Source organism: Vespa crabro, chromosome 7, assembly GCF_910589235.1.
Source record: "Vespa crabro chromosome 7, iyVesCrab1.2, whole genome shotgun sequence".
NCBI lineage: Eukaryota > Metazoa > Arthropoda > Insecta > Hymenoptera > Vespidae > Vespa > Vespa crabro.
This window is the reverse complement of record NC_060961.1, coordinates 350,335-377,804: the sequence shown is the minus strand read 5'-3', so window position 1 is coordinate 377,804 and position 27,470 is coordinate 350,335. Positions and strand designations below refer to the sequence as shown.

Genomic DNA, 27,470 nt, shown 5'->3' with positions numbered 1-27,470 from the left:
ATACTCGAGAGCTACCGCAATTAATTTCCTGTTTGATGGCACGCGGATAACTCTAGCTGGTACCAGTCACATCCGAAGGATACGTTTGTTGTCCTACCGTCAAAGTGTTTATCCCCTGGATACACAAATCCTGTTGGCTCTCTCTCTCTCCCTCTCTCTCTCCCTCTCTTCTCTTTCCCTCGTCTCTCTGCTGGAGCCACAGGGATTCCGGTCATCTAACAGCAGGTGGCTATTAGACGCTCACTTCGCTTACGTAATTAGTGTTTACTGATCTCCACATCGCAATTTTATGCTACCCAAGTTTTGTCTATCATTTTTTCTATCATAAAAATTACCACAAAAGATAGCTCATTATTCGAGCTAAGAAAAATAGTAAAATATATTTCTTCATTATTCTTTTATAAGTTTATATTTTATACGTCACATTTAACATTGTACCCACAAATGTAATCTTCGTACGAATTGCCTCTTATACGAGAGATGGAGCGGAGTTGCTCCGTGCGAGACGTTCTTCAATCCTCTAATACATATTTATAACACTGAGGAGACTCAACAAGCCAGAAGTTGTCCCATGGGATCTCAAGTACGGTGTTTTTGCTCCATCGTCATTTTTTACACTACCTACTTCCTGCTTCCTACTTCCGTAAAGTTATAATCAAGCTTTACGCTCGGCGAACCGTAAGTGAACGTCAAGTTAACAACGTATTTTTCAAAGAATTTTCCAATTGTTTAAGAAATCCTTTGAGAAAATTCATTTTAAATGCTTATCGATGGAAGTGAAAGTATTTAATTTTCTAATGCAAAATCAAAGGGACAAATTTTGACCGCATACTCGATACAACTATGCCAAAATTTGATTTCGCATGGAAATTTATGTTCCTATACCCTATGAATACCCACAAGAACACACTACAAAGTGTACCTACATTGTTACCGGTAAACCACGTACGACATATAACGTACGCGTATCAAATGTGGATAATGGGCTCGTATACCGAAACTCTACGATCCGTTGTATACTCGCGATTCGAGCCAGTATAGCGTTCATAAATAGAAGTCCGTGCTTCGAACGAAAAGATTATTATATTCAGAATATTTCGTATTGTTGTATGTTCTCGTAAAGAAAAAAGAAAAAAAAGAAGAGAAAAAAAAAAAGAAAATTGAAACATAAAGAATTCTCCTCGTAATCGTATGGAATTGAATCGATTGTCCTCAGAGAACAAAAAGAAAGAATCGAGTATTATCTTTTATCATTGCTATTTTCGTTAGTTGAGCAGGATCACGATGGCATTCGAACGAGGTGTATCGAACAGAAATAAATTTATCATCTCTGTTTCTCCATCGAAATACTCATCGTCGAAGATCTTGTATCCGAAGAGCGTCAAGTACGCGGCCAGAATTCGAAGACGAACGGAGGACACGAGTAGAATGGCGAAAGGAATTTCGTTTCTGGGTAACCCGGGGGTTGAAATGAGGATATCTATCGAAGAATATAAGAAAAAGGAATATCGAGTTGATAGAAGACGAAAGAATATTTATTGTGTACTAAAGTCCAATTAGAACAAAAAAGAACTTAAAAGAATTAAAATACAAAGTAACAAAATTATTTTCTTCGTACTTTTTTTTACTGATGAACTTTATGACATTTTTAGTAATTTCCTTTTTTATCGATCCTTCTTTTTTTATAAATAATATCGATAATATAGATAAAGATAGAAAAAAAGAGAGGGGGAAAATCAAACGAATAGAATTGATAGGAAGGAAGGGAGGAATCATTTGAAAGAGAAAGAGAGAGATGTCCAACGCAAAGGTTGCTTGTTGGACAGAGAGGGAAAGAGAGAGAGAGAGAGAGAGAGGGAGAGAGAGAGAGAGATTGCACGCCCTTGAACGAAGATAGGTAAATTTGTAGGTTCGTATTCACCTGACGAAGACGAACGTACGATAAACAGAGGGAGGCGAAGCTGAAACAAAGAGAGAAGAGGAAGAAGACGAAGAAGAAGAAGGATGAGAAGAAGGAGGAGGAAATAGAAGGGGAGAAATCCTGAAGTGGCTCGGGATACGAGGACTATTAGTGTGTGTGAAAGAGAGAGAGAGAGAGAGAGAGAGAAAGAGAGAGAGGGTGAGAGGGAGAAAGAGGGTAAAAGAGGGAGAAAGAACACACGAGGGGCTTGATTTTCTGGGTGACGCTTGCGCTTCTCTCGCAAACAGTCGCACAGCATCGCCATTCCCGAACTGTCGCGGAAAATGCGCGAGAGGGGTGGTAGCAACAGCAATCCCCCACCAGAAACGTTTTCGGATGAACATAGGAGAGAACCGTAGTGGAGTTCGAGGCCAGCATTCTCTCGCGAGGGAAGAGTAAGAGGGTAAGCTGCTACGCGATCGCTTTGGTGGGGGTAAAGTGCGAGCGAGAAAGAGAGAAAGAGAATCTGGTGGTGTGCGCGTGTGTGTGGACGCGTGTTGCGCCTGTGTCAGAGAGAGAAAGCAGCGCAGAGGAGAAGGGAGACAAGTCGATCCTTCGGCCGTTGCGGGGTCTCGGGGGTTGATATCGAGGGGCAGGGCTAGGTGGGCAAAGACGGAGAGGGCGCAGTGGTCCCGCGACCATCAAACCAACAACACCGCTCGCTACGCAAAACGGCGCATCCTGCTGCGCCCCCTTCTTCATCTTCTTCTTCCTCTTCTCTTCTTCATCGGCACCTCGTCGTCATCGTCGTTGAGTCTGGACCTTCTTCTGCTTCCGTTGCTTCTCGTGCTCGCCGCTCGCACAAACGTCTCGGTTCTTTCGATTCCTACGCTTTCTCTTTCTTTCTCTTTTTCGCCTATTTATCTATCTATCTATCTCTCCTTCTATTTATTTATTTCTCTCTCTATCTCTCTCTCTCTCTCTCTCTCTCTCTCTCTCTCTCTCTTTTTATCTCTCTCATCGTTGCTGCAATCGTCGGACCAAAGGAACATACAAATTTCAAGAATTTGACAAGTCTAAGAAGAAGAGATCGGCCAGTCGATCGGATAATATCCATTGAAAATTAACATTAACAAGAGAAAAAATGAAGAAGACGTTTCGCGAGAAGATTTATATTTTATCCCTCTTTCTTTTTATTTTATCCCCTCTCTCTCTCTCTCTCTCTCTCTCTCTTTTTCTCTCCTTCCTTCCTTCATTCCTCCAAGTCCTGATTTACGTTTTATTCGAAAGGTGATCGAGAAAAAAGAAATCATCGACTGCGTACAAATAATGAAGATCATCGAAGAATTCATCAGAGGAGATCTTTCTTAAGGTAAATCGTTCATCAAGGTCGTTCAGTTCGCGTTGCAGAATCCATAGAGATTTTCATTTCTCCCGAAATAGGATCCATTGTTAAGGAAGAACGTAAGCGACGGTCGATCGTGAGACGTGAACGCGATGGTACCACACAAAAATAGTGTTACTTTTATCAATATCATTATCTTTACGTGTCTCGTACGTCAAATTCGATTGGGGAATATGATCGTGCGAAGAAGTTGTGTTTTTTTCTTTATTTTTTTATTAAAATTTCGGCAAAAATTTGAATCGGAATAGTATTATTCGAACACTTATCCTTTTATCGATCCTGCGCCGTCTTAATCCTACTCCGTCTAACGTGTTACTATCGTACAAATATTTTTACGTATTGTTAATTTTGGTTCGAATCTAAGATAACGCACCATATGGCCAGATACGAGGTTCTAGCAAAACGATTCATGTACGTGAAACGACCATATGTCATCAAGCTATCGGAACTTTTCTCGATTTATAGAAAAACATTGTATTTATTCGTAATTATATTTCACCTAATTAACGCGTTATCCTTCTAATTGAAACGCAGTTAGAATTGCCATCGAACACTCGATTCGTTCGTTTAAGTTCGTTTAAGTTAAGTAGTAAAGCTCAATGATTCGAAGGAAAGATTTCCGTTTGGCGCTTCACTTTAATGCCGTCTGTCGCACAATGTGTCCCGATTTTCGTGACACCCGGTAAGCAACGTGTTTTCCCCCTATTCCGCGTAAGCACATTACAGTGTGTACTGTTGTTTTATCAGTAGTGCAGGATCGCCATGGCTACGAAGTATGAATAAGCCGCATAGTCGTCACGTCGCCGTTACCTTCCTAATTACCATTTTCGTAATTTTCTGTCACGAAGCTATTGACTTCCAAGAGTAAACTGAATCGAATCTTCGATCATTATTGTTCTTCTACTTCGGAGAGTCGAGCAAAGGCATTTACGATTCTTCCTTATATGACGTTCTTCCTTAGCTCTGGCTTTAATTCATTTTAATATCATTTTTCTAACAACTCTTTTAATTCCAGTAAGCTTTAATAACGTTTCACTCTTCGTCCACCTAGGCGCGACTAATTGTACGAATAGCAGTTTCGACGATTGAACGGTGCATTCGAGGCAACTTATCGAACTGTCAATATGTGATCAGCTGACGAGCTCGGACGAGGGTTTCTCGAGCGAGCTCCTATTTATAACCGGTGTGTTGAACGTTCGAACTATACGCGACAATAATCAATCGTTACTAGTTGAAAAAAGCTCCGAAAAAATAGAATCGAACTGGGATGATTAGTCAAACAATATCGAATGATCTATAAAAATTCCACGTTGAATAATACCTTAGGTAAGAAATAAATATCATTTATCTAAAGTACTATTATTTAATAATTGCTTAAAAAGATAATTGAAGTGTAAGAATAAAAATGCTGACCTACGTTAAGAGATCCGATTAACGAAGCACTAACCGAACGTCTTGGCGCGCCGTGGTGCTCGATGAGGACACGAAGACCGGCCTTTAGCCTAGCTCTCAAGGAAAATCGTCCGTTTGTTCCAGATACCAGGTAGAACCATGCGGTTCGTCGCCCTGGTACCAGAGTTCTCATGAATGAAGGAGGGTTCAACAGGATCGATGGAGAGGGCGTGTCTTCCTGAAGTGAGGAGAGGAGAGGAGAGGAGAGAAGACCGAAGAAGAGAGAAGGGGAGGGGGTTGGTATCCGTGACGTTTTCGACCCCACCTGGGAAGGGTACATGACGGAGTACACGTGCTCGATTACGTCACGAGAATCTCGGAGCAGGACGCGAAAGGGCAAATCCATTCAATTCGTTTGTCTTGTAAGGATTGGTTACGACGTCTTCGACACCTACTTGACTTTAAGTGAAAAGAGTGAGGTAATTTCTTGCCCACTTCTCTCTCCCCCCCTCTCCCCCCCCTCTCTCTCTCTCTCTGTCTCTGTCTCTCTCTTTCTCTCTTCCTCTTGGTTTATTTAATAATATTATAGCTTACCCTTCGATACGAAATTAATATCGTGACTTTGGTATTCGAATTACGCGTCATCTTTTTCATTTTCTTGAAGATAAATTCTAGATATCGATCCCTTTCTCCCTTTTACAACTTACTGTCTAATCTTATATAAGAGACGTTTAAATTCCTAAATAAATTAAAAACGCGTTTTAATCATTGCAATACCGATGATTCCGTCATACAAACAGGAAATTTCCATCCAAAAGGAAGTTTCTCTCGTTCAATGGAAAAGCATATCAAGTTTCGTGAACGAAAATGCGATCTGTTAACGAAAATTTTTTTGAATTATCGATATCGTTTCGAATAAGTCTAAGAAAAATAATAGGTTTCATTATTCAAAATTTAATTCTTATAATTATCCTCATTTCATCACATTCGATTAAATATTTTTATTTCTTTATTATTGTTATAAAAATTAATGTAATAAAAATTAATTAATCCAAAGCTCTCCCTGAGGAATTGAACATATTTTTTTCTTTATAGTCATAGTCCATGCGAGTATGAAATTTCTTAAAAATTCGAGGGACGTCGATATTACCAATATCGATACCATTTCAGAGGTATTTAAATAACTCAATATTAAATTCTTCCTATCTCCTGCTTGTATGAGAGTCGAACGTTCGCCCAGAGAGGGGAAGGGTGAGCGGGAGAGGGACTGGGGCTGGGGCTGAGACTAGAACTGGAGTGGTATGGGGTGAAGGGTAGAACAGACGAGAGTTTAAATCGATGGACGTAACGCCTCCTAGAAGTAACCGTGACCCACAGTTCTGGGCAGACGAAGTTCCGGCCCGTCGAGGGAATGTTCCTTTGTGTCGTGGAGCCCATCCACTCTACTCATCCCTTCCAACGTCATTGCCACCACCGTCCTTCTCATTCCGTTTCTCTCCCTCTCCCTCTCTCTCACCCCCTCTTTTTCCGAATTAACTTTTCAGTTGAAATACGTTGTTTTCGAGTAGATTCTACGTTTTGAACCGATCTTTCTTCTCGGATCCCTTTAAAAGATTCATCCCTTTCGTATCAAAGAAAAAGATATTTTGATTTATTTGTTTTTGACACCGATCGAATCATTTTTATATTATTGTCTATTACGGTCATAAAGATTTTTTTTTATAAAAATCCTACCGCCCCCTTATGTGTTTGTTTTTGATTTAATACAATTGAAAAGCATAGATAACCTATGTCGAACTCGAAATCATCGATCAGAGTCATCGGCAATATTAGTTATGGTATCCCATATGTTCCTTTTTTAGATCGTCTGAAAACTGTAGAGGAGGGTGGACTTCTTGATTATGCGAATATCTACAGACAATAGAACCCCAACGTCAGCTGCTCCCACCCTCTTCTTTCTCTCTCCACATCTCCTTCCCTTTCTCAAATCACCCCTAAACCCCGGGCCAGGATAGCACGGGGTCGAACACCCTCCGCGAAATAAGCAATAAGTTATGGTGGGACCGACGACCCCCATCCCCTCCAATGTCATCGCTACACCCCTGATCATGGGTCCACAAGGGTGAGCGTGTACGATATCGTTGCATAGTATAGATCGACCGCTCATCAAGCTCAGTTCACATTGCGACGCTCATCGTAAAACGTAGCTTTCTCTTTCTCTCTCTCTCTCTCTCTCTCTCCCCCGTTCCTCTCTCTCTCTCTCTCTCTCTCTCTCTCTCTCTCTCTCTCTCTCTCTCTCTTCTCTCTCTTTCTCTTTACATTGTTTTATAATTCTTTTTTCTACTTTTCATTGTGTTTCACCTACTTCTCTATCTCTGTTATATTAATTACTCTAAGATTGCACGCGCGCGCGTAAATTTGTCGATTCGCTCGCTTGTCACGGAAAGAATCAATGTGTCGTGCGGAACTTCGATATAACGTCAACGAAACGATCGCTTCGGAGTGTCGAGAGTGGAGAAGTGCGCGTTTTTAGTTCGCTGTCATTTTCGTGAAAATTACGTGCTTCGAGATCGAATTCAATTATCCGCGAAGAATAAATAAAATAAAATAAAATAAAACTGGTGGGTTATCTCGAATCGTGTTCGTAATTGTTATCGTTGGGAATCGGTGTGAAAGTAAGTAAGGTGTAACTTTGAAAATAATTCGTTGAATGAGATTATACCGCCGTTAGAATGAGATTATACGAACGTGATTCGTGTTGTTATCTGGAATTGCAAAGATCGAAGAAATCTATCGAATTCGGAAAGCATCGAAAAACATTGCGATACTCGTCGGGATAATGTCGAACGAATAACTTAATCCGATTGATATATTGACGTTTTTCTTTTTCGAGTGTACTTTTTAGGAACATGTCTCTGTGCGATCCTTCGGACAAGTTTAAGACAAGAGTGCATCTTCGACGTCAGCATGATCGAAAGCCGAGTGAAAAAAAAAATAAAAAAGAGAGAAGATTCGTGAGTCTGTGCTCCTTGCGTTCACTGCGGGCTTCCATGTGCCAACTTTTCAAAATTCATAAGGCACGCGGTGAATGCCAAGAGCGGACCAAAATCAACATTGTCTCTGTCCAATTGGTGTGTCGCCTCGAAGAAGCCTTGTCAATGTTAGTGACTTGGAAGAAAGCTCGAAGGTTCTCGTCGAGAACACGCCGATTCATTGCCATATCCTTTTCTTCCTTCTTCCCGTTAAGCGAGGTCAGTACTCACTATTCGCCGTTCGTCCTTCTTCGTTCTATCCGTAAATATCTTTATCTTCATTCTCTTTATTTCTTACCGATTCACAAATTATGCAGAAAACATTAAAGAAATGTCGGAAAGAAAGAAAAGTTGGAAAGGTGAGTGGACATTTTTCATATATCTTAACTCATTTCTTTTTCTTTTAATAGATTGTCATATATCTGTATCATTATATTTGTTTGTCCTTATTAAATTCCATTCTAAATTATGACGAATCATGTAACGAACGAAACTTGCAATTACGTTTTCTATAATATAATCGTAGGTAAAAATATTACGTCGTCTTTTAGCGCATTTCTATAATATAAAAATGCATTATCTATTCGACAACGATCGAACGTAAGTACGTTTCGCGGACGAGGAAAAAATAAGAGTTAGAAGAATCTTATCCGTTTTTCTTATGAAAGAAAGAAGTGAATTGACGGTGGAAGAGATCCCACCCCGTATCTCTTCTCTCGAGAGAGTAACACAGCCTCTCCTATTATTTTTTTTTTTTTTAAGGATAATGCGTATCTCCTGGCACGGAGTGGCACTTTGATAGTAACTGCTAGAACTACTCCATTGGTGGCAGAGTCATTGATGGTATTGGAGAACGACGAGAACGAAGGGAAAGAAAAAGAAACAGAAGATTACGAAGAAAAAGTAGAAAAGAAGTAGAAGAAAAGAGAGCTAGAAAAGAGGCGAGCTCGCAATCGTTTTAAGTGTCCCATCGGACATGAGTGTAGGATGGAAGAGAGAAAAAGGGGATGGAGGTCGGACTTAAAGTACGAACCCCCGTAATGGAAATTGGGGAATTCCCGGGTGTACGACGAAAACGGCCGGTTGTATCGACCGAGTCGTCGAGCACGAAATGAGAGAAGTGGGGAGAGCTTAGGGTTGGACGGACGTTGCTTGGCAACCTCCCCCTACTCACAGCATCCATCCTGGACCAAGCATATTACTACTACTGCTACTACCACCACTATCATCACTACTACTACTATTGCTATTACTAATACTACTGCTGCTACTACTACTACTACTACTTCTACTGTTACTATTATCGTTACTACTGCTACTGTTACTGTTGCTGTTACTATTGCTGTTGAAATTACCATCACTGGCAACATCACTGCTACCAACGCCGGTTGGTGTGTTACATATATTCTCGCAGCCAGTCGCAGCCCAACTCTACATGACGTCGATGCCTACCACAGTCACGATCATGGTCATTCTCGTCTAGCCTCCTCAATCTCATCTTTTTCATTCTTAAATTAATTTCTTTTCCTGCTTTTTTATCCGACATATTTTGCGTAATTTCATCCATTATTCCATGACGATACTCGACCATTGTCTTTTCCTTTATGTCCTACTTATTTTTCAACAATCGTTCTCTCTATACTGCGCTGATACACTTTCCGTGTGCCTCTTATTATTGTTCTTTTTTATTAAAAATCTTGAAGATACGAAAATAGATATATTGTTTCTTTAAATATTATGCTTTGTTCGATTAACAGCGGTATGTAATAATTAATATTTTTGCGACATATCAATACTTTGCTTAAAATGATATTAATTAATATGTATGATTGGAAATTAATGTGATATTGTAAAGATAATCAACTTATTTTAATAAACGATCAATATTAATAATTGACGTATACTCGATCGACCAATCGTACCCTCCAAAATTAATCCATGCATATAATACTCACCTAGTAATAATTGTTAATATCCATCTCATATTAACTAATTATTATAAAATAGTCTGAGCCTGAATCTAGTTTTTTTCATAAAATATTAATTGTTTTACTTCTACGAAAAACGAGTAAAAAAAAGACAAAGTTCGAGTAAAAAAATAACAAAGACTTGAATTTGCGTAAGAAAGGTCAAACCAATCACGTTCTTAAGTTATTTTTCATTTTTCCTTGATATGAACAAAATAGCAGATTATAATATAATTGAGAAAAATATTTTTAATAAAAATTAATGAGTATATTTTCTGTCTCGTTCTCGTAAAAATTGATGCAATCTCTGTTTGCTAATCCATCTGTATCAACGATTTGATCGAAGTAATCGATGAACTTTCGTTTGGCCAATCATAATATCATCTACGTAAATTCATCATACTCCTAACAATCCGGAAATCGGGAGGAAATGAATCCTTGAATAAAAATACGGAAAGTATGTATTAAACAAGAGAGACAGAGAGAGAGAGAGAGAGAGAGAGAGAGGGAGAGAGAGAGAGAGAGAAAGAGTAGAACCCTACCCTTCTGTCAGAAGCAAACAGACAATTTCGTCAAATATAAGGCGGAAAAAGTAAAAGCATGCCTCGTTCGTTGTTTCTAATCCCTTCCATTCGTTTTACCCCTTCTTCATCTTGTCTGCTGGCGATGGTTCAAAGGGGTAAATGTAGGTGCGACAAAGAAATTCAGATGAAGGTCACTTTGCCAATAAGAAGAGCAGAGGAGAAGAGGAGGGACGGAGGTTGGTAGCTGCACGAACGAGGAAGCTTGAAGAAGGCTGAAGGGTCGAAAGCTCTAGGTGTGAGTTTTCGAAGCTACCCTTGTTCATTCAATTCCTTCCTTTCTCTACTCTCTCATCTTTTGCATCATCGGATCAGGAACTAACTTTCATTCGTGTGATATATTCCATGACCTGACACGCCCCGTTTAGGATTCGTACTGATTGCAAATTATCTCCTCTTCTCAGATACTCTATATTGGAGAAACTCGATCGAGACACGGTATGATTGAACAATGAACAAGGAACTCATCATTTACATAAGAGTGCATCTTCTAATGCCTTTCGCAAAATCTCTTGATCTGAAATTTGATTTAAGCTTCTTGACTAATTGTATGAATACATATGTTCATGGATATACAGACCGATTTTAATAGGGTATTAAAAATGAATAAAGATTTCACAGATCAAGACTGCCAACAAGAAAATCTTGATGAATAGGACGATCTACGAAGTCTTTGTTTCTTGAACATGTAGACAATGTTAATTATTAAATTATCTTAAAGTAGACGGTCAAAGGTATTTCCAATTTTAATCGCACAATACCTTATCTATACTTTTCCATTTTTCCTCCCATTTCGCATATACTGTCGATAGAAGTACGAATTACTATAATTATCGATAATCAAATTTTTTTCTTTGGACTTTATATTCGCCTATTTCAATCGGCCTGCAACAGAACTAGTCGTCTATCCTAACATTAATATATGTAGGTACAAAGACATTCATAGGCAAGCTAGCCATCTGAAAGTCTATGCAAAAATTCATCGAGAAGGACGAGAGGCAAGAAAAAATCATGTGGAAGGGGTTGGGACGAAAGGAAAGAATGATGGAATATCGTTTTGTAGAAGGGACGTAGGAGAAAGGACGAAGATTAACGAGACGGGGACGAGAAAGAGGGAAGAAGCTGGAGTATGAGAGATAGATAGATAGAGAGAGAGAGAGAGAGAGAGAGAGAGAAACGTGCGAGAAAGGGGAAAAGCCGAGATACGGGGAGAGATCAATACGGGGTCGCTAGGCAACGAGCCTCCGGCGATCTCGGTCCGGGTAGACAGGGTGCCGCCACCGAGGTAACACACACACACACACATACACATACGTGCCACCCACTTTTCCTCAACCTCGATGCTGCCACGACGCCCGCGGCACTTCTATCTCACTCACTCTCTCTCTCTCTCTCTCTCTCTCTCTCTCTCTCTCATCTCATGGACGTTGTATGTATACGTCGCCTCGCCTTCGAAATCTCTCCTGCACCTGCCTTTGCCCTCTTGATATCCCCTTGCAATATTTACGATAACGATTTGCATAGGAATTCACGCTTTACCTGAAAAAGCAAGGTGATCATTGTTTCGATAAATCGAACGCGATCGTGAGTCGAGTCGTTACAATATTTAATATTTAATTTGATAGGTTTCGTGGATATGGAATATAGATGAATTTTAATTTCAACATGATGTATTCCTTTGATAAATGTCGTATTTTGCATGAAATATCATTTTGATGAAAATTTAATCCACAAGTCGAGTTTTAGTCATTATAGTGGATAGAATATCAAGCTTAATTATGATCAATTTATGTTTATTGAGATTGATATCAAAAGAATCTCTTTCTTCTTCTCTTCTCTTCTCTTCTTTTCCTCTCTCTTCTTTTGTATAAAGATAAACCCCTACGTTTCCTTCAAATTTTATATCCTTTCGATAGTTCATGAGAACCAACGAGTGATCACGTTAGTGATTTTTCACAGTAAAAGTCTTTAGCGCGGATCGACCGTCCTAAAAAGATTTACGATATGGGAGAAAGGAAAAAGTATAGTCCTAGAGGTGAGAACTAATCGAAAAGGACGAATTCGGTGGATGAAATTGAATCGAGCTTTTTCCATTTGATCCATCAATCGAACGTCCATCGCTTTTCTTAACCGAGAGTAAGTTCGGATTTTGTGAATTGGAACGAGTGAAAGATTTCAGTATCGATTGTAGGTTTTAACATATAATTCGTGGATAGCGCTGCTACGTCGACCGATCGAACAAAGCTTCGTTTTGTTCCTATGTGAATAGTGAGTCGAGTTCGATGAGTTCTCCACATATCAGGGATAAGTTAAGCCCGTGTGCGAGTTTATTCGTCGAACGGGCACGGCTGGATTTAGTTGGATGCAGCTTGCATGAAAATGTTGAGTTTATACGATGGAAAGCAGTTCGATTCGCGCGCTCGATTCGTCTCCTTCGAACGATAGCTTTGATGTTGCAACGAGAGCTCGAATATCCTCTTTCGAATGTAGGGAAAGAGATGAAGAGAAGGATAGAGATATCGTCTCACCAACGCATTACTTTTTGCAATATTTTCATCGGAAGCTGCCCGTGCGTATTGAAAAATACGAATTTCCTCCAATATTTTCCAATCGTCATATTCGATATTTCCGAGAAGCATTATGTATTAGCAATAATCGCGAAACGCATACTTCTTCGGAAATGTACTATTTTTTATAATAAATGAATGAATAAATAAAAAAATGGTATAGAAGAATATAAGTAGTTGTTCTTAAGAAGGTAGCGAGAAAAGAAAGGCACGATGTTTCGATCGAAGGACGTCAAGTGTGAAGCAGCAAAGGCTATTTTTAATTGTCGATAAAATCCATATCGTCGCTTCGGGTACACCCTTACGCGTGAATTCTCTTCGTCGTTAGAGCCGGTCAACGTTACGTCTACGTGATTGTGCATGAATGAAGTGTAAACAAAATTGAAGGCTTTTTTCAAGGCCTTCAATCCTCTTCTTTTTGTTTCGTTTCTCTCTCTCTCTCTCTCCCTCTCTCTCTTTCTTTCTTTTTTACTCTCTACACACACGCGCGCGCACTTATTAAAAAGATAGAGAGAGAGAGAGAGAGAGAGAGAGAGAGAGAGAGAGAGAGAGGGAGAGAGAGAGAGGGTGTATTATAGAAGCCTAGTGATCCCCTTTTCCGTTTCCATTAATGCGATAATTGGCATAGCATGGCAACGCCTCTGAGAATCCAATGCTCTGATGAAAGTTCCGTCGGGAGCCATACGGCGATTACAAAGTTCGTCGAATGTCCAGTCGTCGAAAGTACACCCCTCCTTTCTGCTGTCTTGTAAACTGGACAGACGTAAGTATTTCTCTCCGATATTTCATCCTTCGTCTTCGGGATGAACCATATCTAAAGCATCACATGAATCATATCTATAATTCTAATAATGTTCTTTGCGTTTTAACGAGATCACTTACGTAAGGTACATTTTCGTATAAAATTTTTGGCAAAGATTCGTCTAATTTCATAGTCGTCATATTGAAACGAGCCCCGTCGAGAAATAATCCATAAACATAAACCCCATCGTCAGGAGGTATATCGAATATCGTTCCTTTTAATGGTTCGAAATCGTATATTAACAAATCTATAGGAATCTTGTATTTTCTCGAATAATTTTGTCGAGCACCGGTAAGAAAAGCTTGGGTGAAGTAAAATCCAGAGATCCAGAATGTTATAGGGGCACCTTCCTCGTACCAAGTCTGTTAGTCGAATAGATGAAACAATGTAAATCGTTTTAAGTAAGTACATATGTAAAATAGAATGCAGATGATCACCTGAAGGAAATTCAATCTTTTTAAGAAATCGAGAATATAACTGCCAAGTGGTTTCAATGAGGGATAAGAATTTCTCATCCATATTTCCGGTATTTTTCCTATCATTATCGACGTATATACCTCTTCAAGATCCGGGTTCATGATCAGAAGACCTAAGGTCAATTTCACGATACTATGAAAGAGTCATCGAAGCGCGAAACCGATTCATCGTATACCTTTAATCGCTTTCTGAACGTTCACGACACTGCTCCTAATCGTTTGCAACAGCTTGTTGAATCTTCCCATTTCTTGAACCAATACCGTATTCATGCTTTCTTCATACAATGTAGGATATTTTTCCAGTGCATCCGTGAGATTAAAATCGTTAGGTAGCTTTGTCAAAATGTCGTTGGCGACAGCGAAAACAATATCGTCTGGCAATTTTTCTGTATCTACTTCAGTTTCTGCTGTATCCTTCACGTAAAAAACATACAACATTTATTAACGTCAACTCAACGATTACAACATCGACATTGTTTCTAAGATCTATTAATACTTAATTTTACCTTACTCCTTAATTTCTTTATCTAACGTACGCAATGAAAAAAGTATAATTAATACGTTTCATGTTTCATTTTGCTTATTATACGTAACTTACCTTTACTTCTTCCGATTCCTGTAGCAACACATCAAGGAAAAATTATAATGAATTCTAAACTACGATAAAACTTTTACGTTCGATTTCTTTATTATGCGTTATACCTGTGTAGTTAGGAGCGATGTAAACATCAAATGTGTTTCCTGTTGATCCTTTATAATGTCCGCATTCTCGTTCATACCGAAAATACTAGGGGCGGTAGTCATGGGAAGCGATTTAATGTATTCCAGAAATTCTTCGTGCTTGTCAACTTGCGGCACATAATAAATACCAGTTTCATCAAAAGAATAATTTTCTATTGTTACCGATTCCTCGCAATAATATTTCTGTAAAATTGTTGTTAACGTTCTCCTATCCCATTCGTCGGTTACACGTCCACCATAATTACATTCGCCTTGAAAATAAATAATAATCATATATCCTCCGATCATACTTGAAAGCAACTCGTTTGAATCGTTATCTTTCGATACCTGTCAAATATTTCAGTGCAGTGAACTGAACGTCTTCGTATTGATCCAAAAAAATTTTCAATTGCAGGGCACTAATTCTGAGATCGGTCTCATTAAATTCATATTGATTGTTCCAACCGATCGGACCGAATTTTCTTCGTTCCTGTATAATCGCATGGAAGAAGCATAGGCAAAATAAAAGTTTCTTAAAATTTTCGATTTGCTTCGACGATTCGAAAAATTCTTCTTCGGATATGGGATCCTTGAATGCATTCGTTAAAAAATCATATTTTAATATCAATACAATATTGTCGCATCAATTATCGACACCGTGAAAAATATATTTTTAATTTCGACGTTACTTGTAAATAAGACCTAGTGATATTAGCACGCAATCCTTTAGGAGGTTCATTGGTCATCTTAACTCCATCTTGAAGTATGCTAACCGGAAAGTGATCAACTGGATAACTAGTCAGCCATAATCGAAAATCCGGATGCACAGTTTCGATAGTGAAATTATCGCAAATCTAAAAAGATCTTCATGCTGATTTCGTATTTCGAAAAAATATACATGGATGAGATGAGAACGAGTAGGACGTGTTTACCTTCTCCAGAAGTGGCATGAAACTTTTAGCAAGGTGACAATTTTGTAGAACAACCCAAGTACCATTTTTCGTACCCTCGTCGATGAGTTCTGTAGCGATAACACCTTGTCCTTGGCCGAGGGATAAGGAAAAAAGCCTATTAGTTCCAAAGCCCTGATCATCGGCGAATTTCAATAAAATGGCCATAGGATCGGCACCAGGTGTAAGGACGAATATAAGGGGTATACAAGAATGTGAATCCGCGTAAGCAGCTATCAAATCGAATGGTGGCGGCTCGATAAATTCTCGTCCTAATTTTTCTACAAGGAAAAGGAAAAAGGAAAAAAAAAAAGAAAGAAAAAGTAAACGATATTTCATCACGAAAGATCCAAATACTTTTATATTTTTTTAATTAAATTCTCAAGTTACCTTCCACGAAATTTTGTACAGCAGGCACAACTTTGTCTGGTCGTATACACCGTAACACCAGCATTCTTTCGAACATGGAGAGTTTATCGTAAGGTGTAGGAAAAATTAATTTTTCAGGTTCTTTATCATCAAATATGGACTTCCAAGCGTCGATGTTCTCGACGAAAACATCTTTGATTTTCTGTCAATATAAAAACTAGCGGATATGCATACGTATATCTTTAGAATAAATTTACGAATCGATAATAGACGAGTCGATATTGATTCGAACGAACAAAAAAGAAAGAAATGAATGAATAAGAAAAAATTAAACATCAGTTCCATTTTTTCGTGTCATTTTTTAATCGAAAGGATAAAAACGTATGCTCTTACCAGAAAACCCGTAACTTCGCTCAGACGACACAATTCATCCCAAGACTTTGTTGGAAGCCATTTGGTAGGATTTTCGAAAGGGTTTTCAAGACCAACACCGCCTGTTAGCAAAAACATCCATTGTGCCATCGATATCTCTCCTTTCTTGTTCAATAGATTTACCACCAAAAGTAGAGAGAAGAGAAGCTTATCTTTCTCAAACAATGACCGGCATATGTTCACATAGAGTGAACGAGTGAAAAATTTGGTGAGATCTTGCAATCGTTGCTGTATATCTTCAACTACTGGAGTATTTTCGATAGTATGTTTAAAGAGATTGACGAACCAAACCAAAGAATATTGATACATCGGATCGATATTTGCCAAGACCGCTGCGAATGTCATGTATTTTCTGTCGTTAGTTTCACGATCTGAGAACAAATCGAACAAAAGCCTTACCGATCGTAAAAAAGAGAACGGTACTATAAACGGCAATGGACGTGTATTGCAATCTTGCTTCGTCGATGGACTTTTCGGTGACTTCGGCAACCGCTTGTTTAGCTTGAATCTCGTCGGCAAGTATTTTCGAAGAACTGAGGATATGAATCGCTGTTTCATCTTCGAGAATATTCTCCTCGGACGCGGATAATACTTCCAATATCTTGTCTTCTATTTCCTTTAGCATTCTACAATTATTAATAATGATTTTTCATGTTATTTACGACATAATATTGTCTTTCCATTTGTCATACTTTTTATTGGCTGCACCCTGAATAATCAATTGATTCTTTTCTGACTCCAAATCTGGCCTCTCTTTTGCAACGACAATACCCAATAGTTGATCTTCCAGTCCAATTGGAGTAATCATAAAATTCAATAAAGTAACTTTTACTATTACTTCAGGCAGATAATGTGGGTTGCGTAATTTCGTGGTGATGTAAAATCTGTATGAAAAAATGTATGAGCAACTTGTATCTAATAGATCGAAAAACTTAATAAACCGACGCTATGGAAGAATGAAATTTAATGATCGAATTACACGGATTTCTATCCAAAAGTTTTATTGCTAAAGAATATCGTAAATTCGCAGATAGCTGCACGAACGTACCGGAATTTATCGGAATACTCGATAATGGAGTCCCCGAGTTTAATGCAAATCTCACCGCCAGATTTAAAAGTCTGCTTCAATAAAAGAGGTTCCAGAGCGGCATCCAATTCTTCGCCAATGTTCTCCAGTAACACAGGTTGACCGAACTGTATAGCGTTCTCAAGAACTCTCATATAATCCGATTGATCCAATTTAATAACATTAATATTAGATGCCTTCTCCATATTCTTCACCCACTTGTTCGCTTGACTCTGAGGATCGATCATGAGAGGCCATCGTCGAGCGTTCGTTACGATTATTGCATTATCGATCGAAAAGAGATCACTTGGAAGACCAAAAATATTCCATGATCTGATCAGGACAGGATCGCCAAGGACTTGAGTCAATTGATAGTCTTCCGTGCAAATCACATGGAGATCTATACAAATTTGTACCCAGTTTTCAATTTGTTTCTGTCGGTATTGCGTCGTAAAAACACCCAAGTAGGCTACAATACCGGATCCAATAAGAATGTCACCGGTTAATGAATAGTAACGTTCTCCCAAGGCCTTAGCAGTGTCAGACCATCTTGTATATTCTCCTCCTAAACCACCGATCAATTCTTTTGCTCTTCTGAGCTTTTCTTCGCAGTCGAGAACTTCATCGGTCATGGCTTTGTATTCGGCCTCTCTTTGAGCCAAAAGCTTTTCCAGGTTGGTCAGTCTTTCTTGCACCTCTTGCAATTGACTCCTCTTAATGTTCAATTGTTCCATAGCAACCGCATAGTCACCTTCCGCTTGAGCCAACGCTTCCCTTTTAGGCGCGACGACTTTAGCAACCTTGTCATATTCGGACAAGGCGATAACCCATCTACAGAGACCCTCGCAAGCCGTAGAAACGTGTCTAACCCTTTCAGGATCGAAATCCGGATTTGTCAAAATAGTCGTACGTATCTTCGTCATTATTTTCTCTGGGACATTGTCTTTGTCATAAAGTAAAAGCGATTCTAGAAATTTCATATCCCCTAAAATTCGAAGAGAGGCCTTCCAATAATCTTCTACGATTCCTTCTGGCGTATGAACTCTATCTGGCTTGATGTCCTATAATATATCCTTTTTCTTATTCAATATCGCGTATTAAAGTACTACTCGATAAAAGGAAAAAAAAAAAAAAATATATATATATATATATTGCGGATGACCTTTAATATGCAAACGGCCTCCATGACTAGCCTTACACCGGCAGGAGGACGTTTCATAGATTTAACGATCTGAATATCCTGAGAAGTGAGGGTGTTCAGAGCGGCATTCGCTGCATTTAATATCGGCATAACTTCTTGCAAATCGGCATCGCATTCCGCACGTATCGCATCTGCTTCTCCAGCAACCACCTGCGTTATTTGAAACAACAGACGTGAACGGAAAATCGCATTAGGACGGATGACAAAAAACATTTATGCGTAAACAAAGGCAATATCTAGCATAAAAAGATGTTCAATATGAATTTACCAAAGCAGCTTGTTCGTCTACTTTGACGATTTGTTCCATCGCGCTAACTTCTTCGCTCTCATTTTGCACGTCGCGAAACATCGCTTCGACATCTTTCGCAGCAACTATTAATTTCGGTTGCAAAGCTACCAGTATCTCTTGCATCTTCTCTACCTGCTTATGTGTATTGTCTAATTTTCCAAGACCCGCTTCGTATCTTCTTTTACTTTCGAAAATTTCTCTCCTTTTCTTCCCTAGAAGATCTTTGAACGTGTTAATTAATTCGAGGTACGAGGTGGGCGTGACGTAATTATATCTCCTGGCCTTCCTTAAAAATTCCTTCGAGAGTTCCTGCGTTGACGTATGAAAGAATTGACACATTTCGATGCAAGCGTCGCGTTCTTCGATCGGCATTTCTATATCCCTTAAAAATTTGGTAGCCACCGCGAGAAGTGCATCCTCCGGCCAAGGTTGAAACCAATCGATCGTACAACAGTTGACTAAAGCAGGAAATTTACGAATTCTTATACGAAAGTTGTCACCGATCGGTGACATCGTCACAACCACGTGCAAATGTTCACGAACTGTCTGTACAAAAAAGTTGAAGAGAGCTACGGGACTGCCATCGGTTTGTACCGATTTGTCTCTCTGCCTATCGATTTGTCGCATATTCTCACATATCTCCGATTTCTCGTCGAGAGCAAAAAGATTCGGAACTTCACCGGAATTTAACAAGTTGCTGACATCCTCCAAGAAAATTTCCTCTTTAATCTGAGTGTCCATAAAGAGAAATGCGGTATGCAGATCGCTCGCAGCACTTCTCTTCAAAATAGTCTTCAAGTCCTCGTGCCATTCGTGAAGGCCATACTGTTGAGACATTTCTACTTGAAAGAGGTCATAATCCGAAATGTGAACGGCTAGCCTCGTTAACGATTGCCGACCGGAACCACCGACGCCAATGAGCATTGCATGACTTCGGGGCTGCATCATTACTCGGCAAATCTTTGAAAGATGTTCTATCGCAAATCTGAAAAGAAAGGAAATCATCATACGTAGAGATAATACGTGACGCTTACGATCTTACGTAACGTAGAAAGATTTCGAACCTAAAGAGAACCAGATTCATTGGTGTCCTTGATAACTCGTTATATTCTGTTAGATAATCATCTACTATAAAAGCAAGTTTATCCCAGTCATCCACCTCTACGTATAATTTTTTATCAGCCATTGGATCTTGAAAATCGCAATAAACTAAATTCCGTAGTTGCAATTCCGTTATCTGATAATCCATAAAGGAAAATTAAATTAGAAATGTGAAAACAATTTAAATATTAGATATCTTACTTCAGTTTCAGATCCTTCAAGCAGATCATTGAAAAGGTGTTCCATGTTATCGTCCATGTAATCTCTCACTGTTTTCTTTATTTCTTCGACCAACCATCGAATGTCCATGTCGTCCACAAGACGATCTCCGTAAACGCGAAGGACTTCGTGAACCCACAAACGTTTCATTCCAGCCTGCGATTACGTCGTCGTGCGATTAGAAAGTATTAAATAAATCATTGAGATTCGTTGTCACTTACGAGGGTAGAAATCGACTCGGGAGTGGAAAGCAAGATGCCTTGAATGACTCTTGAAAAATCACGCAAATTGAACAGATAATGAGATTTGGCAGGTATAGGTAGAAGATATTGTCTAGTTTTTTTGTAAATATTTAATGTAGCATTAACGATATAATCGACGCAAGGATCGAAAAGAGGTGAAAAATCTTGGCCTTTCAAATGCCAGGACATTATTTTACTGAAGATCATCACCATGACCTCGTCATCGAACTCAGATATGGCTAATGTAACAAAGTGCCTCTTGAATCTCGGCGTAACATCGAGACCGGTCGCCGGTGGTCCCATAGCGCAAATTAATTGAATATCCATCAGCTTGATCGGTACAACTTCCTGCAGATCATACCAAGTCGAATGATCTAATAATTGTCGAAGCAATTCGATGGGTGGCTGAGCACCATATTCTTCCTTTTGCGGCATAGAAATGTCATCGACGAAAACGACGCAGTAAGAACCGGGTGTGGCCCCGTACACGCCTTTCTTCCTTCTATCTAATTTACTCATAATAATATCTTGCGTCTGATTGGCCGTCGTTTGTGCCGAGAATATTGCAAAGAGCGGCTTGAATATCTCAGAATTATTTCTCTTCAGAAGAAAATCCATAATGTACACCGACTTTCCTGTACCAGTCGGGCCAACCAGAAGCACAGGTTTATGGTGACATATTAAATATCGGAAAATATGAAAATATCGTATTGTCTCGACAGTCGAGACAATTATTTGATTCACTGGTATATCTTGCGGTATTGGTGGAACATCTTGCAAATCATCCAGCCAAGGCTTCCACTTTCCTTTACCTTCTTTTACAAATTTATAATCGTAAACCAATCCGATTATTGGCATAGCAGAGACATAGGGCTTTTTTAAATCAGGAATTTCATCGGTTATAGAAAATCGTTCTCTGACGTCAATTGCAAATTCGGTAGCTAAAAGCGCTCTAAAGAGTATATTGAACCATTCTCGATAATTTACCATCAGCGTTCCGCCCATCGCCCAGATACAAGAAAATAAGAAGCAACCCTATGATAGGACAGACGATACGATGAAGTAATATTCTTCCTATCTTCATGATCAACGTGGCTCAATGTGCGCCAATATGAATATGAAAAGATTACCTCCACCTGAGCTCTAACATCCAAATCCGATAACGTACGAATATAATTTTCATCGTAAAAATCGTCCATGAAACAATCAAAAAAATGCATAACCGATCTCGTGAGATTAGCGTCTGGCATAATGATCATTTCCTAATTACGAAAAAGAGATCGGGTACAGAGAATCGATCGGGTACAAGAATGAAAATCTCTTGATACATTATCTACCTTAGCTCCGCAACGACGTATTAAATGTAAAAGAGGTGGACAGAATCTCATGTACATTTGCTCCAGGTGATTTTTGACGTGTTCATTGATCGAAGGAGGAAGCGTGTTTAGCCAAGAAGTTAATAGCGGTCTCCAGCCAAGACTTATCGGTTCCATATATATCATACCACATCTCGATACAGTAGCCGGAGAGGCGACCTGAGAAATAATGAGAATTGACAGATTTTAATATTAAAGATATTTAATGTAAAAGCGTCGAATAGATGGTGTCATCTTGAGTACCTCCAAATCCATGGGTTCAAAAATCAAATTCGTCGTGGGCGCCAACTGGATAATTTCTCCCGAAGTGAGACAGAGCTTTTTGTTATCGTCCAGTACGGTATTCATATTTTCGATCCACAACGCGTCTACGGGTCCGTCAAATACCAACCACTTTCTGTTCTCGTTAGTAGAAACCGCAAATGCCCTATAACTAACAGCGAGCACTCCATCGCTCCACTCGTGAGAGGCAGGGTCAAACTGACCATAGAGTTGACCCATCGTGATAGCCTTAGGATTGATGACGGTAATCTCCACTCGATGCTCATCCATCAGTCCACGATCCTCGAGCAAACCCAGGCAATCGGCCAACATCCTGTAAGCGGTAGTCTTTCCACCAAAAGGTAAACCAACGACCATGAACCCATGTCGAACGATCATCATCTCGTAGATCTGTTGTATTTTTCCGAGAAATAAATCCGTACATTGAATATTTGCTGCCTGACAGGCGTCTCTAGTGCACTGGTTGATATGCGTGTAATCTGGAGTAGGTAGCACAATGCCAGGGAATAGATCCGAAGCTATTCCTTCGAAAAGTGGAAGATCGTGAACGAGGAACTTTGGCAGATTAACGTCCAAGATACTCCTCAATATTAATATATCTTCTGATTCCTCGGGATATCGCAATTTTAAATTTCCAGCAGCAATTAGAACTGACTTAACGGCTCTCATACCGTAATCGTAATGATGTTGGCTACTAAGTTGCTCGGAGCAAAGCTTGTAAGCTGTAACGATCTTAACCGCGAGAGGTCTTCCATTATAGAAACCATAAGAATAAAGAGTATTCTCGGCTATGAGCGCGTAATCGGGTACCATCATGGCAACCGGTCGGAAGAGAGCTTTCAAGTTATCCGGTAATTCCGATCTTCCAGCGTACCCAGGATTCATCGTGATGAAGATAGCACAGGTAGGATCTATAAAGATCTCCGTTCCCTCGAAAATAATCTTTTCGGCCCCGGCATTGACAGCACGTTGTATCGTTAAGATTTGTTGCGCAACGACCGAAAGTACTTCGAGATCGATGCGATTGAACTCGTCGAAGCAAGACCAAGCACCGCAAGAAGCAATACCTTTGAAGAATTTACCAAGTGCTAAATAATCGAGACCCTCCGAACAATTGAAGACAACGCACTGCTTGGCCATTGCCTTTGCTAGATCCTTTGTGGTTTCAGTTTTTCCCGTTCCTGCTGGTCCCTCGGGTGCGCCACCCAAATGAAGGCTCAAAGCACCAAACAGTGTACGATAACATCGATCGGTCAATGGTGTTATCACTAATCTCGATGTGTTTCCGAGATATTCGTAACCATATGCAATATACGAATTTATCATATAAGCCCACATGTTTTCGTCCTAATTGAAGAGAATTTTCAACATATATATATCGATATATATGTTATGCGTTATACATACATGCATGCGAACGTGCATACATGCATACATACATACATGCGTGTGTGTGTGTGTGTGTGTGTGTGTGTGTGTGTGTGTGTGTGTGTGTGTATGTCGATCTAAATAAGCATATTCGGATATTCATCGATATCCTATTTACCAGCCAATAATAACGAAGTTGACAAAGCCACCTAAAATCACTGTTTTTCGTTACTTCCTCCTGACAGAGACTTTCTAGCACGTCCTTCCCATGAACATCCATTGTAACCAAAGCTTCTAATATTTAAGAAATATCGATATATCAAAAACGATAAAATTTTCATAAAAATCAAAAATATTATTGTGCATTAAATATCGAATCCATTTGATTACCTAATGAAATACGATTCTGCTTCGGTAGCTTCCCTCTTATTATCGATATGATGTCATTTAATTCTGTTTGACTTTGATTGAAATAATCACGTAGGCCGTCAACGCCACGTAACATCCCTTCTTCGATTTGTTGAGTCCAATACATTTGTCCAACACAGAGAATGGTTTGCCCAGGCCAATCTAAAACCCATGCCACTCTTTCCTTTATGAAATAAGCATCTAGCGCATCTTTTACGACTTGCCGTATGCTTTGTCGCATTAATCTTTCCAGTTCGATCAACCATTTCTCGACTTGGCCTCTTGCTGCCGTAGTTGATATCGTATTTATTAAAAGTACCTCTTCGTCTTGGGATGATATCATTGCTAGTACATCGAGTTCTTCGTTAAACTTTAATTTGGCTATTCCTTCGAAACATTTCTTCAAATGTGGCTGAACTCTATATCATATTATCAATATATTTCAGCGTTATATGACAAATATCCGATCGTGTAAGCGAAAATACTTACCTCATAGGGTCTTTGGTCTCCGAAAGTATTTCTAATAACTCGTCATTCGACAAGAAGAAAAATCGGGGAAAGAATAATCTTTTCTTCTCTAAATAATCATTAAGACCTTTCTGAATTAATTCGAGGAAGACAAAACTTTTCTTCAACCTTTCCAACATTTTATCTATTTCAATGACGGTTAATACGCGAGGATCGACTTCGACAGTTTTCATTATATCACGCCATGTTTTGTCAACTGCTGAAAATTTTCGGCCTTCCTCCGGCATTTGCTGCTGAATATCGGGAGATGAGAAGATCGGTTCTAAATACATCCAGATGGATTGAACTTTCAACCACTGATCCAAAATATCTTCTAATAAATGTAGCTTGTGTAACCATTTCCTGTTAGAAATAAAGAAAATTATGAAATTATACACGTCTCCTTTCATCGCGTCCGATTTTATTTAAAATTTATAAAAACAGTAGATAAAAGATCGAACGTACAGAATTCGTGGCTCAAAGGGTTTGATTTGTGGCGAATTTCTAATAGTAATCGCTTTCATGATATGATCATCGAGTAACAATTGTATCTCGTCAACACTTGCAAGCACATACGTGCCAGTGTCCTTATAAGGATTAATAGTAAAAGCCAAATCTAACCATTCTTTTTCCATCTTATCCATAGCCCTCTCTAAATTGTTCTCCTTGGTGGCACCCTCGGATATATCTTCAAACTGATCAATATATCTGTCCAAATGCATATCAAGTATTTTTTCAAGTGTTAGATCGGCATCAAATTTTATAGGAATATCAATAATGTTCGAAATTTGAATCCAATGACGGGCCTTTAATCCAGGATTACCGAGTGTCAAGATTACAGGCATACGATCTTTAAAATCTTCTATTCTTTCGAGTACCGTAGCAGCTAAATTTCTAGATTCAGGCTCTAGAAAACTTTTTTCCAGCTTATAAATCGATCTATAAGCTTGGTCAACTTCGTCGTTAATAATTTCTGGTTCGTAACTACCGATCATGGATTTTATCCATTGGTCATATTTGATAAGATATTCGCAAGTAGTATCGAAGAGTTTTTTAAAAGGTGCTAATCGATCAGCAATTTTTTTACGAAGCGGATATTGAGTTATCTCCCAACCAAAGGATGTCTCTTCCTCGTTGAATTTGTCGATCTTTTCCATAGCGGCGATCAACTTATTCTCCAAGGTCTGAGCCTTCTTTTGATATCGGAACACCTCATCGATGTCTCCCCAATATTGTACGTCTTCCACCTGTTCGGCATAAGCTTCCAATTCTTCTTTAAATTTTTGATATCTAACTGTTCGAAAGGATATAACGAAAATTGCATTAAAAATTAACGCGAATTCTATCCTTTTATTCGGAGTTTTACAAGAAAAATGTGACTATCCTGTATTAAGTACGAGTTTAGATCATGAAGATTATCATGAAAACTTGAAAGAAAATTAAAAGCGCACCTTTAAGAGCGTCTTGAAATTCTTTAATCTTATTCTCAACCATCGATCGATTATCCTCTAGAATCTCGGGAATCTTATGATACCATTGGAAGGCAGTGTTATTCCTATTTATTTCTTCTTTCGTCAATAAGTGATAATTCGAAAGAAGAAGAATGTGATCCATTATGGTCTGCAGTTTATCTTCTAAATTCGTCAGCGTGATATCCTCAATTTTTCTTACATAAGCAATTAACTCCATTAAAATGGAAGTGTTTGCTGGTTGACTCAAAATATTATCCGTTATTGTCTTATATTCTTCTATAATGCTAAATTATAAATATTAGAACCTTTCCAATCGATATTTTTTAAAACATATATTATACATTAAATGAAGGACATACTTTTCCCCGATAGTCTGATATATAGTAACTAAATGATTAATTAGTGCGTCTTTGAAATCATTAACTTCATTAACTAAAAGTTCGATGAATGTCTTGAGAGAGATTTCAAAAAATTCTTCGAATATGGTCTTTTCTATTTCTAACGGTATATTTATTGCAAGTTTGTGATAGAATTCAATCTTCTCTTCGTAATTTTTTAAAGTATTCATTTGATCTGCCAGAAAAAGATTTACAGCTTCCTTTTCTTGATCGTCGTAAAGATACATATACCTGCGATATCGAAAGATTAGAAGATCTATTTTTAAAGAGAAACGTATATTATTATATTAATTACTCGTTCAGTTTCACTAAATATTCTTCCGGAAGAAGCCTTAATCTTTCAATCAAATCGCAAATTTCTTTTTTCGATTCTTCGATCATAGTCTTTGATATGTTCGGCTAGAAGAATAAAAAATTATAGCGATTTCTAGATAAAATAACAGTCCCTCCCCCTCTCTCTCTCTCTCTCTATCTGTCTCTTGAATACCTTAAGAAATGTTTGCGGACCACCCCAGTCGAGATAAAGTTGAGTTTCGAGTCTTTCGAAATTTTGCACTGCCTCGCAAAAATTGTCTAAAATATTGCAAAACGTTTCTTTAAATTGTTCGAACGCCGGTTCGAATACCAAGTTCCTCGATTTTATTACTAAATTTATTTTAAAACTAGAAGTGGAAGGCTGTTAAATAAAGGAAAATTTTAGGATAGTATTTCGTAATAAACGATAGTTCTTTATATAAACCTCGTTGAAAGTTTAAAGGATGTACTTACCGCGCACGTAACGATGTATTTCATAAAATCCTGAAGGGTTTTCTCGCACACTTCCAACAGTTGAGACTCCATCAACGTTGCAGTGCAATCGAAAAATCTTTTAAAGCGCTTACGTTGCAAAGGACTAGGCACGAAATTCTTCCTATTATTCTAGAGAAATGAGTTTTGGAATTATATTTG

General features: G+C 38.8%; 1 protein-coding gene and 1 long non-coding RNA gene across 2 annotated transcripts; one reads left to right on the top strand and one right to left on the bottom strand.

The window, feature by feature from the left end:
* Nucleotides 1-1,776: 1,776 nt before the first annotated feature.
* LOC124425499 lies at nt 1,777-9,622 on the top strand. The gene is made up of 2 exons (XR_006942521.1): nt 1,777-3,272; nt 4,842-9,622. It is a non-coding gene; the product is annotated as an uncharacterized LOC124425499 (long non-coding RNA).
* A 3,749-nt stretch (nt 9,623-13,371) lies between these two features.
* On the bottom strand, nt 13,372-26,977 carry LOC124425761 (dynein axonemal heavy chain 7). The gene is made up of 26 exons (XM_046966582.1): nt 26,104-26,977; nt 25,118-25,946; nt 24,635-25,015; nt 24,128-24,564; nt 23,916-24,031; nt 22,331-23,716; nt 22,049-22,246; nt 21,842-21,973; nt 20,691-21,746; nt 20,452-20,625; nt 20,214-20,386; nt 19,129-20,134; nt 18,822-19,010; nt 17,642-18,720; nt 17,286-17,477; nt 16,993-17,219; nt 16,555-16,925; nt 16,183-16,363; nt 15,775-16,073; nt 15,532-15,696; nt 15,191-15,431; nt 14,825-15,114; nt 14,299-14,536; nt 14,084-14,235; nt 13,727-14,008; nt 13,372-13,658 (listed from the first exon to the last, which is right to left on the bottom strand). The coding sequence occupies exons 1-26, from the start codon at nt 26,339-26,341 to the stop codon at nt 13,452-13,454; spliced, it is 10,239 nt and encodes a 3,412-aa protein (XP_046822538.1). The 5' UTR covers nt 26,342-26,977; the 3' UTR covers nt 13,372-13,451.
* Between the last annotated feature and the right edge of the window lie 493 nt (nt 26,978-27,470).